This window comes from Jaculus jaculus, chromosome 5 (genome assembly GCF_020740685.1).
Source record: "Jaculus jaculus isolate mJacJac1 chromosome 5, mJacJac1.mat.Y.cur, whole genome shotgun sequence".
In the NCBI taxonomy this organism is placed as follows: domain Eukaryota; kingdom Metazoa; phylum Chordata; class Mammalia; order Rodentia; family Dipodidae; genus Jaculus; species Jaculus jaculus.
The window spans coordinates 44,276,434-44,289,986 of NC_059106.1; the positions used below are offsets into that span (position 1 = coordinate 44,276,434).

General features: G+C 48.6%; 1 protein-coding gene across 6 annotated transcripts in view; it reads right to left on the reverse strand.

Moving 5' to 3' along the window:
- Positions 1-164: 164 nt before the first annotated feature.
- The window catches only part of Clstn1 (calsyntenin 1), a 78,819-nt gene continuing 65,430 nt past the window's right edge, over positions 165-13,553 (reverse strand). For 4 of the 6 annotated variants that reach the window (XM_045149487.1, XM_045149483.1, XM_045149482.1 and 1 more), the window contains 10 exons: positions 12,206-12,368; positions 9,828-9,884; positions 8,574-8,731; positions 8,136-8,284; positions 7,682-7,908; positions 6,845-7,015; positions 6,404-6,549; positions 3,052-3,187; positions 2,357-2,541; positions 165-1,900 (listed from right to left, as the gene is read on the reverse strand). In XM_045149487.1, the coding sequence (XP_045005422.1) occupies positions 1,703-1,900; positions 2,357-2,541; positions 3,052-3,187; positions 6,404-6,549; positions 6,845-7,015; positions 7,682-7,908; positions 8,136-8,284; positions 8,574-8,731; positions 9,828-9,884; positions 12,206-12,368 (1,590 nt within the window). In that variant the 3' untranslated portion in view covers positions 165-1,702. The remainder of the gene's footprint in view (positions 1,901-2,356; positions 2,542-3,051; positions 3,188-6,403; positions 6,550-6,844; positions 7,016-7,681; positions 7,909-8,135; positions 8,285-8,573; positions 8,732-9,827; positions 9,885-12,205; positions 12,369-13,553) is intronic. The other 2 variants (XM_045149485.1, XM_045149484.1) reach the window with 1 other exon arrangement.

Here is a 13,553-nt window from a genome sequence, read left to right on the forward strand (position 1 = left end):
GTAGGAGAATCAACTTGAGTTCAAGGCCATGCTGAGACTCCATAGTGAATTCCAGGTCAGCCTGAGCTAGAACAAGACCCTACCTTGAAAAACCAAAAAATAAAAGTTAAAAAAAAAAAAGAAAAGAAAATTCTAGACAGAAAACAGACGCCAAGCATTGTGGCTAGAGTTAGACCAGAACTTTATTGTAGTGCATACACTTTCCAACCTAGCATCAATATACACATCTGAAAGGGGACACCGAAAGGATACCGGCACACAAGGATGTCCCTCTCTGCGTTAGCATCTTTCCATTGTCTAAAGAGAGCTGCTACAGGGACAGGACATGGAGGGCAGCCACATGTAACACAGCACAGCTGTCAGGGTCCTCAAAACAAGCAGTGAGGGTCACAGGTTCTCTCCAGGTGGAGAAGCCTAAAATTTGATATGTAAATGAAAAGCTGAGTGCCGAGTGGGTTTAACTGTGATTACGTTCCCTCCTCTGGCCCCACCACCAAGCCAAGCCGCAGGAGTCCTGGCTACCGGGTGTAGTTCTTAACCTCCTCGCACCGCATCCTGCTATCGAGGTGCGTCACTCTGGGGAGAAGAGAGAGTTTGGCCCTCCATCCAGCACTTTGTCTTCAGGCTTTGGGGTCTCTTTGGATGCTCTAGGTGCAGACCCTTCAGGCTGTTGCTCTCTCCAGACCAAGTGGCCCAGCAGCTGCCGCTTCCCATGACCTACACATACTTTTCACTGGCGGGGAAGTGTGCGTTTATTGAGCATCATCTACAAGGTTGCACACGGTGAGTCCAGGCTGCTGCTCAGGGAGCCTCTCTTCACAGGAGAAGCGTGTTAAGAGGCCGGGGGTCCTGGCAACTGATACCCCAACACCCAAATCACAAACGGGCAGCATTCCAAAGAAGACTTTTTGTTTCCGGCCTCCCAAAGGGGGCTCCTGGCCTTGCTGGAGCAGCGCTCAAGGCCTGTGGCCCCTGATCCACTGGCTGTGCTTAGAGACCTCAACAAAGGCCGCAGTGACTTGGACCTCTCCAACCTGGTTTCTTGACAGGAAGGAGCTGAGAGGAAGATACAGGGGAGGGGAGGGAGGAGGAGCGGGGACAGGAGCCCGGGGTACCTTCTGCGCCTGCTTTCTGAAGTTCACTTTACATTCCTGTCCTGTCTACACTAGCACAAAGGACACGAAAAAAATCCCAATTTATTTACAAAATATTAAAAAGTCAGTTGATCATCTACATATTAACCCCCATTCTGCCATTTATACATGCACTACTTTGGAAAAAAATAAAACCTTTTTTTTTAAAAAAAAAAAGAAAAAGAAAGAAAGGTGATTATGGGATGGAAGTTAATTTTTACTTCTTGTAACAAGTCCAGTCACCGCAGCTTTTCTGGAGGTTTGAGGGGCTGGTGTCCACTCACCAAATGGCAGGGGACTCCAGGCACATAGGGTCCAGGGTGCCGCTGGGGCCCCTGTGCTACATGAATGCAGCCAGGGAGGGAGGGCCAGGGCATAGCTGGAGGGGTGGGCACAAGGAGGGCGGAGGCAGAGGACAAGAGCTACACACCAAGCAGAGGCGGACGATCAGCGATGAGGGAGGGGTCTGCAGACCTGCTGGCCAAAATGATTTTGTACATCGTGGACCCGTGGGGCTGGAGAGGGGCGGCAGTCTTCCCGGGCGGGAGCGCAGGTGGCAGCGCGTGCCGTCAGTAGCTGAGCGTGGAGTCATCCCACTCCAGCTGCTGCTGCCGAGTGGCATTCTGGCCATCTCCCGGGCCCCCTTCCTCCTCCTCACTGCTCTCCGACTCGGCACTGGTTATGTCCTCCTCCTCCTCCCCATCCTCACTCTCTTCTTCCTCCTCCTCCTCCTCTTCCTCTTCACTGCTGTGCTGGTCCTCGTATGTCTGTCAAAGAGATGATGGCATGAGTCCGGATCATGGCCCCCTTGCCTGATGTCCACCTTCTGGGAGCAATACAAGAAGGGAAAAACCTCTCTACCAAGACACTCCCCTGAGGAACAAGGACACTTGTGTGCTCAAAGGCCACAGGGAAAATGACCCCTGGTCACCACCCATGGAGGCCCTGCATGCTGCAAAGAGGTGCCTCAGTTTCTCCATTGGAGAAATGTCTCAGGGATACAGAAGCAGAGAGCATCAAGCCCAGCATGAACTCATCTCCACATTTACTAGCCTTCAGCAAGGCTTCTTTGAGCCTTAGTTCACCTAGGTAAAAATGACCCCCTAAACCTCACAGACCTTTTGTGCATGGGACACAGGGGCCATGACTACATTGGTCTCTGTGTTGAGCTGTGCCTCGGCCCAGCCTGGGGTACTCTGGTCTGGAGGACCCTCTGTATCTACCTCCATGGGATTTACGGTGATGGTCAAAGCAGAGTCGTCCCAGTCCATCTCATTCTCCTTCCCAGTGTCCTGGTCCCGCATCGTTCGCTGATGGGCAGCCCGGATCCGAAACACTCCCAGGATGATCATGAAAACCAGGAAGCTGACACACACCACAATCACAACGGTCGCAGTACTGGGGACAACTGCCATGCGATTTAAAAGACAGCTTTAGTGACATTGCTTACTCAGATGGCCATCCTGCCCTTGGCCTCCTCAGCTACACTGTGTCAAAACAGGCGGGTCAACGCCTTCACTTGGCCCCCAAAGAATAGGCAGAAACAGTAGAAAAAGCCCTAAACAGGTCTGACACCTTGTTCAAATTCTGCTTTGTAGCTGTTTTAGTTGTTTGTTTTTGTTGTTGTTTTTCAAGGCAGGGTCTTACTCTAGCCAAGGCTGACCTGGAACTCACTTTGTAACTCCAGGCTGGCCTTGACCTCAGGATGATCCTCCTTACTCAGCCCCCAGTGTGCTGGGATTAAAGGCATGTGCCACCATGTTTGGCATGAGCTTTAATTTTCTTGTCTGTGACAGTAAGGGACAGAGCAGTTGTGAACAGAGGGTTGTGCCCCTGGCGAGGTGGGAGCCCACTCCCTTGGACCCTGCTTTGTACCACAGCATCTTGGTCCATGGGCACCCTGTCCCCACTGTCCTACCTGCAAATGGGTGCGGATTGGCCAGATTGTGACCAGACAGGTCAACAAAGGACCGATGCTCAGGGTGGACAAACTGTGGCTGGGCAGCCATGTGATTGGCATGTTCCACAGGGTTGGCTGTGTGGATCACATTCACCTGCAGCAGAAAGAGAATGAAAGGGGGGATCACTGAGACTGGCATCCTGAGAGTACCTAGAAACGAACATGGAATCAGCTGCTGGCACTGTGCCAGTGCGTTCCTGCTCCATACTGGAAGCAAACAGGACTGTTTGTGACCAGAAAAAAAAAAAAGAAAATGAAGAGTAATCACTTAGCAGTGGTTGTGACAATGGTAGTATTGTCATAGATCCAAGAAACATCGCTTTTCTTTAATGTTTTATTTTTATTAGACAGAGAGGGAAAGAATGGGTGTGCCACGGCCTCTAGCCACTGTAAATGAACTCCAGATGCATGTGTCATCATGTGCATCTGGCTTATGTAGGTCCTGGGGAATCAAACCTGGCTTCACAGACAAGTGCTTCACTGCTAAATCATCTCTCCAACCCAAAACAGCATATTTCTTTTTTAATAAGTTTTTTAAAATATTTATTTATTTGAGAGAGATATATAGAGAAAAAGAGACAGTTAAGAGAGACTGAGCATGCCAGGGCTTCCAGCCACTGCAAACATACTCCAGATGCGTGTGCCATCTTGTGTAGCTGGCTTACATGGGTTCTGGAGAATCAAACCTGCGTCCTTTGGCTTTGCAGGTAAGCACCTTAACCACTAAGCTATCTATCCAGCCCAAAACAGTACTTTAAAAAATTTTTTTTTGATTTATTTTTATTTATTAGAGATGGGGCATGAGAGAATGGGCATACCAGGGCCTCTAGCCACTTTCTAATGATTTATTTTTTAAAAATTGTTTGTTTATTTTAATTTACATTTGAGAGAGAGAGAGAGAGAGAGAGAGAGAGAGAGAGAGAGAGAGAGAGAATGGGCGTGCCAGGGCTTCCATTGCAAATGAACTCCAGATGCGTGTGCCCCCTCGTGCATCTGGCTAACATGGGTCCTGGGGAATCGAGCCTCGAACCAGGGTCCTTAGGCTTCACAGGCAAGCGCTTAACCACAAAGCCATCTCTCCAGCCCTCTAATGATTTATTTATGGTACTATAAAAAATTATTATTTATTTACTTTTACTATTTCAGATACAGAATGGCCTCGCCAGGGCCTTCAGCTGCCACAAATGAACTTGACGCATGTGCCATCCCATCTTGTATATCTGTCTTATGTGGGTCCTGGAGAATCAAACCTGGGTCCTTTGGCTTTATACTCAAGCACCTTAACTGCTAAACTCTCTCTCCAGCCCTATTTATGGTACATTTTATAAGAGAATGCTTCTATACTGCTGAAGACTCCACATGCCTAGGCTGGAAGGTCACTGAGAAATCAAGCTGGAGCTGAGCTGAAAACCTCCTCCCTGTGGACCAGCTGACAGAAAGCTGGAAAAAGCTATGCTACATGCAGCTCTATGGGAGAGAGGTCATCAGTGGAAATAAATAACAGTGATACTGCAAGCCATATGTTTGGCCAGCCAGGCCAAATGAGCCAATAGGTACAATAGTGGCACGTCTGTTATGGGGGAACCACACTCTTAATTGGACTGGACACCTGATCCACAGGAGGAAATACATGCCTGATACTGGAAACCTATGACAGGGGAGGTCATGAGCCCTAGGAGTGTAATGTCTGCTGGTGTCTGGCTAAATGCATATATTATGTTCATCAAACTGCCCAGTAAGTACTTCCCTTAATGTTCATACTCACATATTAATGCTATTCTCTCACTTTGGGGTTTGAGAAGCTTTCCTTTTCAGATGGTAGTGACCTCTGGGATGACTCAGAAGACATCATAGTGCTGAGAAAAAGTGGCAGAGGAGTGTTCAGCACTGAAACCTCTCCATCACACCTTTGAAGGTTCAGGGTCCATTGCGGAAGAGGTGGCAGAAAGAATGTAAGAGCCAAAGGAAGGGTAGGACTGCTTACAATGCACTCTTCCAGACACAAAATGGCCTGGATATCCATGACCTCGCAATGCCTGGTACTACCTTCCCGAACCCTCATGATAGGAGGAAAAGATGACGACATCAAAATAAAAGACTAATTGAGAGGGGGAGGGGATATGATGGACAGTGGATTTGTGAAGGGGAATTATCATCATCATAATTAATAGTATAACAAACAATAATTTGAAATATAAATATAATAAATAATTGCTTATTGTCTATAATTATGGAAGTTGTCAATAAAAAAAAAAAGTTAGGGCTGGGGAGATGGCTCGACAGTTAAGGTTACTTGCCTGTGAAGCCTAAGGACCCATGTTCGACCCCCCAGAACTTATATAAGCCAGATGCACATGGCACATGCTTCTGGAATTCATTTGCACTGGCTAGATGCCCTGGCATGCCCATTCTCTCAATCTCTCTCTCTCTCATAAATAATAATAACAAAATACTTAAAAAACAAGAAAGCTTCTACAATAGGGTGGAAAACAACCCCCTGTAAGGTCCTTCTCCCAGGTCACTTGGGCAGTGCTTGGCACATTCTCGTCCTTCACCCCACATGAGAGAAGCACATGTCACAACCATCTGTTGGCTTTCTAATCAGCCCCTCTGCTCAAGGAAAATACTCACCAACACTGCAAATTTAGCTTTCTGCTACCAGAAGTCATGGTGGAGACAGGTGAAATCTAAGAGCATCTTTGAGTCCATTTCTCCAGACCACAGAGGTCCTGATCAATGAGTGACCACAGCCAGCCTCACCTACCTAGGGGACCTGCCTTGACTTTCAACAAGACCAGTGACCTAGCATAGTTATAAAGACTCTTGGTCCCCTGGGGCTGTTCTAAAATGTCACTCTCAGGGCTAGGGAGGTGGCTCAGAGGTTAAAGGCACTTGCTTGCAAAGCCTGACGGACCAGGTTCAATTCCCTAGTTACCCACATAAAGCCAGATGGGCATTGATTTGTAGTGGTGGGAAATCCTGGCATAGCACATACATACACACACACATAAAAAAACTTAGAATGTCACCCTCATGTCGCTCTCACATGTGAAAACTCAAGCAGCAATTCGGTCCCTTCTCTCAGGCATTCTCTGCCACTTGCCTGTATGCTTCACCACTCCCTCCAGGTCCCCAGTGGCTCAGCCTGCACATGTCTCCCCTACAGCAGACCTCAGGCTGGGCAAGGCCACCCTTGGGATCCTCCTATGTCGTTGCCACCAGAGTGTCTGCAAACCTTAGTGCCTCAGCGAGGACAGCTGAGCACTGCCACCACTGGCCCTTCCGGGGGGGGGGGGTGCCCCGGACTCACCTCCACCTTAAATTCATTGCTGAGGTAGCGGCCATTTAGTTCGGAGCAGACGAGCTTGAACTTCCGGTCAAGCAGGGACCTGGTATGCCAGTTCCGGTAGCGCAGGAGGTGCAGGACCTCCTCATAGTTGGCCATAGTGTCCACGCCTACAGGGTTGAAGAGCAAAGTGCTGAGTGCCAGGGACCAGGTGGCCCAAGTCCAGCAGGCACCTGCAATGCGCAGGCCATGGGCCACATGTGTGGAGATGACGGCCGTGCACAGAGCACCCAGAGGGTGTGCTGCGATGTGCCTCGCCCCCACTTCGTGCAAGGCAGCGCCTGTGTCCCCTCCCTGTGTAGGAAAGGGTCAGTGTGAAGCAACACTGATACAGTTTGCAGGGAGCAGATGGCCAGAAGCCTTCACCTTCCATTCTCGCCCTGTGGCCCACAACAGGCCTCTCACCTGTGAAGACCACGCCCAGGTCAGAGTGGCTCACTTCAATGCCCTTCTGCTGCAGGTGGGCCATATCCATCTCTAGGCTCTCCTGCTCCGGGTTCAGCTCCTCCCCTTCCACCGTGACCTCACAGGTATCGAGGTCATGCACGATTTCCTCAGACACCAAGGACTCTTGAACTGCGGAAAGGGTCCGACCAGAAATTAGAGGCAACCCCAATGGCTGGCTGACTCAAGCTCAAGCTCACAACTCCAGATTCTAAGGATCATGACTCAAAATCAGGAGAGTCACCTTCAAGAACTTGGGGGCTGGAAGGGCAGGTTGGTACTGGGGTACGTGCTTGGCATACTTCAGCCCCTGCGTTCAAGTCCCAGTACCAAATAAATGAACAATTAAGGGTGTTTAATGAGACCCCAGTGAGAATGGTAGCCGAGACGTGGTCCTGTTGGCTGTCCCTAAAGCCACATCTTAGAACCTAGCAGTGTCAGCCAAAAAGAGATCAAAGGGCCCTTAGGCAGGCTTCCAAAGATTATGATTCTAGCCAGGCATGGTGGCGCACACCTTTAATCCCAGCACTCGGGAGGCAGAGGTAGGAGGATTGCCGTGAGTTCGAGGCCACCCTGAGACTACATAGTGAATTCCCTACCTCGAAAAACCGAAAAGAAAAAAAAAAAAAAAAAAAGATGGTTCTAGCCACAGGCCAGTTCTGAAAAGCAGACCCAGGCACAACACTGAGACATTAAAATTTCCTAAAACCCCAGAGAAAAAGAGTCGCTTATGTAAATAACAGCAAGGGGGTTTCCCACTGAGGCAAGAGAGACCGGCTAGGGCACAGCTGCGGTTACCTGTGGGGTCCTCAGCCCCGTCACTTTCAGGCTCCACTTCTCTGGTGATGGTGCTGATGATCCGAAGCTCAGGGAAGAGGAAGACCCCCTCTGGGCTCTCGAACTCAGAAGCTGCTCGGGCAAAGTGGTGGATGCCACTCAAGCTGATCTTGGGCTCTTCGGGCTGCAAAACCATCACGTAGCCTTCGACTGGGGGCACTTCAATGCAAGTGGCCTCATTAAAACACCTGTCAGCGAGAAGTAGGGGGAGCTGAGGAACTCACTTGTACAAAAAAAGACAGTTTGGACTCCTCATGCACCCAGAGCAGGCAGAAGCAGTGGTTTCTCCAGAAACATACTCTGCAAGACTGCTAGCCTCTCCTTGCAGAGAAGTAAAGAAACCTAAAGCCTAATCGTACACATTCTGCTCAAGTGTCACTGACGAGAAACAGCTTTGGTAAAAATCAGGACATACTTGACCGTGCTGGTGATTTTGAGCCTGCGGATGCCAGGTGTGGGGAACTGGCGTGAGTTCAGGTAGGAAACGTGCTGCATGGCCTTATCCAGCTCCCCAACATCGTCTCCCTCCAAGGTCAACACTGCCTGACTGGAGCTTGCTTGGATCTAAATGATGCCAGAGAGAGAGAAGGGGAGAGAGAAATAAGGCTGTAACAGAGAAATTGAAATCATGGGAACTTTAGCACAGTGATTAGCCTGGATTGCTTTGAATAGATGATTTGAAAAAGAAAAATCTCCTAGAATTTCAGTACGTGAAACTCTAGCTTTCATTTTACACGATGGTAACAGCTCAGGTGTGAACAGCTAAAGATTCCTGATTACCTCCTCACGCCCTGAGTCTCCCTGATGGTGACTTCATGCCCAGGAGCAAGTGCAGGTGAACACTCAATGTTACCTGCACGCCTCTGCCACCGTCTTCGGGCACCTGCAGGTCTAGCCCCTCCTTGCAGGTGTACAGGCAGTCAATCACTTTCTTATCTGCGAGTTTTCCAGAACGGATGGTGAGGCCAGCCAGGTTACCTCGGAAAAACTGTGTCATGTGCTGGTCACCACCTTTGGAACAGGGGAGAAAGTGCAAAGTCAGCCATGCAGCCAAGAGGCTCCAGGCCATTTCAATGCAGTGTTACCGGGAGGGGCAGCTTGATGGATGGACATGCAGGTTAGTTCAGACCAAATCCCGTTAGCCTTGCATTCTACGTGGAAGTGCAATGAAGAAATTAAGTTGCTTATGATCATGCACATGACCTGGAGAAGAGGAGGAGCTGAGTGTCCCTCACCCAGAGTTTGGAACTCCAGAAGCCTCCGCAGAGTACTACACATCTGGCCACTCCCTGGGGACAGTGGTCTACCCAGGACCATCGCCAATATACTCAAGGACACTTCCTCCTGGCCCCGGCTTTTTCAAGCACCAACATCTAGTTGGCGGAGCACACTTTCAGGCTGCTCTCCCTGGCTCTGGGCACACAGGCTTGGGGAGGAAGCCACACAAGAATGGGATGCTCTTAAGTCCCCTACTCCAAAGCTTGCTGAAGCCTTTAAGGGAGCCACTGTTTCATCACACCTTCCTACTGCTGAGCATAATGAAACAGAAGATACAATGAGGAAAACAAAAACCCAGGGGTGGCCCTTGACAGACTACAAACGAGAGCCACAACTCTTCCTTGCTTTTAAAAAGCTCACGAAGAAGACAGTCCGAGCAGCAAGTCTCATTCTGATAAGGGCCCTTGACAAGTCATCACTAGGGATTGAGATTGCTAAGAAATGACTAGAATTGGGTGTCAATCAAGACAGAAGATCTAGAATGAGTCTTTCCTGTTCCATGGCTCAGTCACATGAGCACTGTGCGGTGTCCTTCCCAAACTCAGCCAGGGCACAGTCAGCGGGGAGCCTTGTGCAAAGGGACCAGGGTGGGACTGGGTGAGGACTGAGAGTGCCAGGGCGCACCGCATGGGGAGTCGTCCGCCCTATGGCACAGGGTTGGCAAGGGCGGCCCCGTGAGACCATGGGGAAGCACAGTGCAGGGAAGCAGCTGGAAGGTGTCCAGGGCCAAAATGCAGTGTGTGCGTCTCATGCGACATGTGGAATGAATGGATGTCTCATCTTCAAATGAAACACAACAGTGAACTGTGGGGGAAGGGGGACCAGTAACCTGCAGAGGCCACAGTCACAGGCTCAGTCTCATTGTCACTTTCAACTCCTGAATACTCTGGAAAGGCGAGACAAAGACAACAGAAAAGGACCAACAAGTTAGGGCCTTTAAATTGCACCACCAAAATCAGTTTTGAAGCAACTAAATTGGAAACCCAAGGAGAAATTCCTTCTGGTCCCTCTTGTGGGACATGTTTCACCTAAATGCAAGCTTGTACTTGACTGCCCTTTCTTTTTTTAAGCATTTTCTTATTTATGAGAGAGAGAATGGGCTGCCTGGGACTCCAGCTGCTGCAAACAAACTCCGGATGTATGTGCCACCCTGTGCTTCTGGCTTACGTGGGTCTTGGGGAATCAAACCTGGGTCCTTTGGCTTTTCAGGCCTTAACCGCTAAGCCATCTCTCCAGCCCCTTGACTGCCCTTTCTTGAAGCAACTCCCCACAGACTTCTTCTGGTGTGCCTTCATATATCCTGCTTGCCAAATCACAAATCAGACTCAAAAGTTTGGGAAGCAAATTTCAATTTAAAGAATAAAAGTATTTGGCCAGGTGTGCTGTGAGTTCGAGGCTACTCTGAGACTACATAATGAATTCCAGGTCAGCCTGGGCTGAAGCGAGACCCTACCTTGAAAAACCATTAAAAAAAAAAAAAAGAATTATCAACTAAAAAAATTCCTGTATCGCTTATTTGTTTCCTGTTCTTTGGTCTAACATTCTATTTTCTCATGGATAGTTATCACCAACCTGAATTAAATAGGGATACCTGATAAAGAGGCTTACCCCAGTATGTATCTTTTTTGTTTGTTTGTTTGTTTCAAGGTAGGGTCTCACTCTAGCTCAGGCTGACCTCAAACTCATGGTGATCCTTCTACCTCTGCCTCCTGAGTATTGGGATTAAAGGCGTGGAGCACCACACCTGGCTCCAATATATATCTTATATTTATCCAAGGTCACCAGTGGAATCACTGATTTGTTTCAGGGTGTGAGGGTAGATCAGTGTTTTGTCACAAAGCCCTCTGTTACTTTGAAATTACAATCATTCCTGGCCCTGTCACTAATGCCTGCGCTTCATCTATTAGCAGAGGAATGTGAGTATTACCACTGCAAGAGCCAACTCTTTAGTATGCTGGCCACCATTTCAATTTCATTGGCTACCTACATTACAGGTAGCCAGTGTATTATATTGTATGTGACAGACTGTGGGGGCCACAGGCTGCACCAAACCAAGAAGACTCTGTTTTTCAGGGACCATCAAGTCCCAGGTCTGGTCAGTCCCTGTGTGGGTACTGCATGCATCTGCTTTCCAAGTTCAAATTCTAACTTTGTACTAATCGCCTTGTATTCCTGGGCTTTCTACTTGTCCATGCCTTGGGTTTCTTTGGCTGCACAACAGGAGGGAGGGTTACCTGAAATCAGCACAGCCTGTCCCACAACAAGCAGTTATTGTTGTTGGGGTTTTTTTTTTTAATTTTATTTATTTATTTGAGAGCGACAGACACAGAGAGAAAGACAGATAGAGGGGGAGAGAGAGAATGGGCGCGCCAGGGCTTCCAGCCTCTGCAAACGAACTCCAGACGCGTGCGCCCGCTTGTGCATCTGGCTAACGTGGGACCTGGGGAACCGAGCCTCGAACTGGGGTCCTTAGGCTTCACAGGCAAGCGCTTAACCGCTAAGCCATCTCTCCAGCCCCTTGTTTTGTTTTTTGAGGTAAGGTCTCACTCTAGCTCAGGCTGACCTGGAATTCACTATGTAGTCTCAGGGTAGCCTCGAACTCACAGCGATCCTCCTAACTTTGCCTCCTGAGTGCTGGGATTAAAGGCGTGCGCCAGCATTCCCGGCACAAGCAATAGTTTTGCTCTGGCCATGGGGACTCTATCCCATTTCTAGTCCTTCAGTAAAGACTTCCAAAGTCTTTCTCCATACATGGCAAGTAATGAAGGTAAAATTCTCTAATCAAGTTGCTACCAGGCTGTCAAGTGTTACATACTCTGGGAGAGTCCCGCATGCCCAAACTATTGCATCCTCTACATTTCTGTGCCTGAACATTGACTCTTGTCTTTTTCTCTTAATATTAATAAACAGATCAACTTATAAACTAGTTCCTTCCCAATCACACTGTCCCTCTAGCACCGCTCCTTCCAGATTTACAGGTGATGGTGAACTCTGGTCCATAACACACCTTCACTCAATGTTAACACGTGGGACTCTGTATGAATACTACATCAATAGTGCCCCTAAATGCTACACAGAGATAAAGGAAAAGAGAGAGGACATGAGGATAGAGGCAGCAAAATACTGCTAAGAATCTGTTCCTTCAGTGGAGAGGCAGTACTGAATTCCAGAGGCTCGGGGAACTGGGTGAGGGGGAATGACTGTTACCTTGCCAGCAAGCACCAACCACAAGCTGAGTTTCTATCTTGGTTGGATGAAGCGGGTAGTCCTCGGTCACAGAGAGGGGCTCATGAGAAACACCGTCCACGTAGAGAGTAACACTTGGGAATTCCACATTGAGGACGAAGTGATGCCACTCCTCATCACAGACCTACCCAAGAGGAAGCATGGTATGTCAACCTGCCTCTCAACCAAAGACACAGCACTGCAGCCAGCCACATAGCTGGATGTGGGGGAAAATGTCACGTATAAAAAAAGATCGGTCTTCCTAAAGAGGAAAAGATTAAGAAAAAAAAAAAAATCCAACACAAAAGCATTCTGCAGGGGGGGAAAGAAAGGTATTTTTTAAAAAATCTTCCAAAACAGAGCAAAGTAACACCATCATCTCGTGGGCATTTCAAGCCAGGAATCTTTTATTATTCATCATAGGACAAGGGATGTAAGCATGAGAAATTGAGTTTGACCCCAACTGCCCACATAAAAAGCCAGGCATAGAGCTGGAGAGATGGCTTCGTGATTTAGACGTTTGACTGTGATGCCTAAGGACCCATGTTCAGCTCCCCTGATCCACCTAAGCCAGATGCACAAGGTCACACATGTGCTCGAGGTGGCACATGCATCTGGAGTTCGATTACGGTGACTGGAGGCCCTGGCATGCCAATTTTCTCTCTCTCTCATACACACATTAACGCGGGGGGGAGGGAGGGCAGTCTGTTGGGCTTGCCTCAAAAAACAAATTTAAAAAAAAGTGCATATAACAATATGTCAATGCCCATTCATAACTAACCCTAATCCCAAGGTAAGTAGAGACAGGAAGAGTGCTGAAGCTTAAAAGTTAGTAATCTGACGTGAAGAAGCAGCTCCAGGTTCAGTGAGGCTGGCTGAAGGGCACCAGAGGAGGATACCTGACAGCCTCTGCACATGCACATACACGTGCATGCACACACAAAAAACATGCTAAAAGCTTTTGTGAAAGAACTATTTTCATACACAAAAATCACATCAGGCCAGGCTTGCTGGCGCACACCTTTAATCCTAGCACTCAGGAGGCAGAGGGAGGAGGGTCACTGAATTCCAGGCCAGCCTGGGACTATATAGTGAATTCCAGGTCAGCCTGGGCTGTGCAAGACCCTACCTCAAAAAGATGCACCCCCCCAAAAAAAATCTCATTAATAAGAGAAAAATGCAATCAACCAGACATACTTCATCTCTCCAGGATCTTATACTCTGTCCTTTCTCACTTACACTCTTGAGTTGTTTTGTTTTGTTTTTCCAAGGTTGGGTCTCACTCTACCCTAGGCTGACCTGAAACTCATTCTGTAGTCCCAGGCTGGCC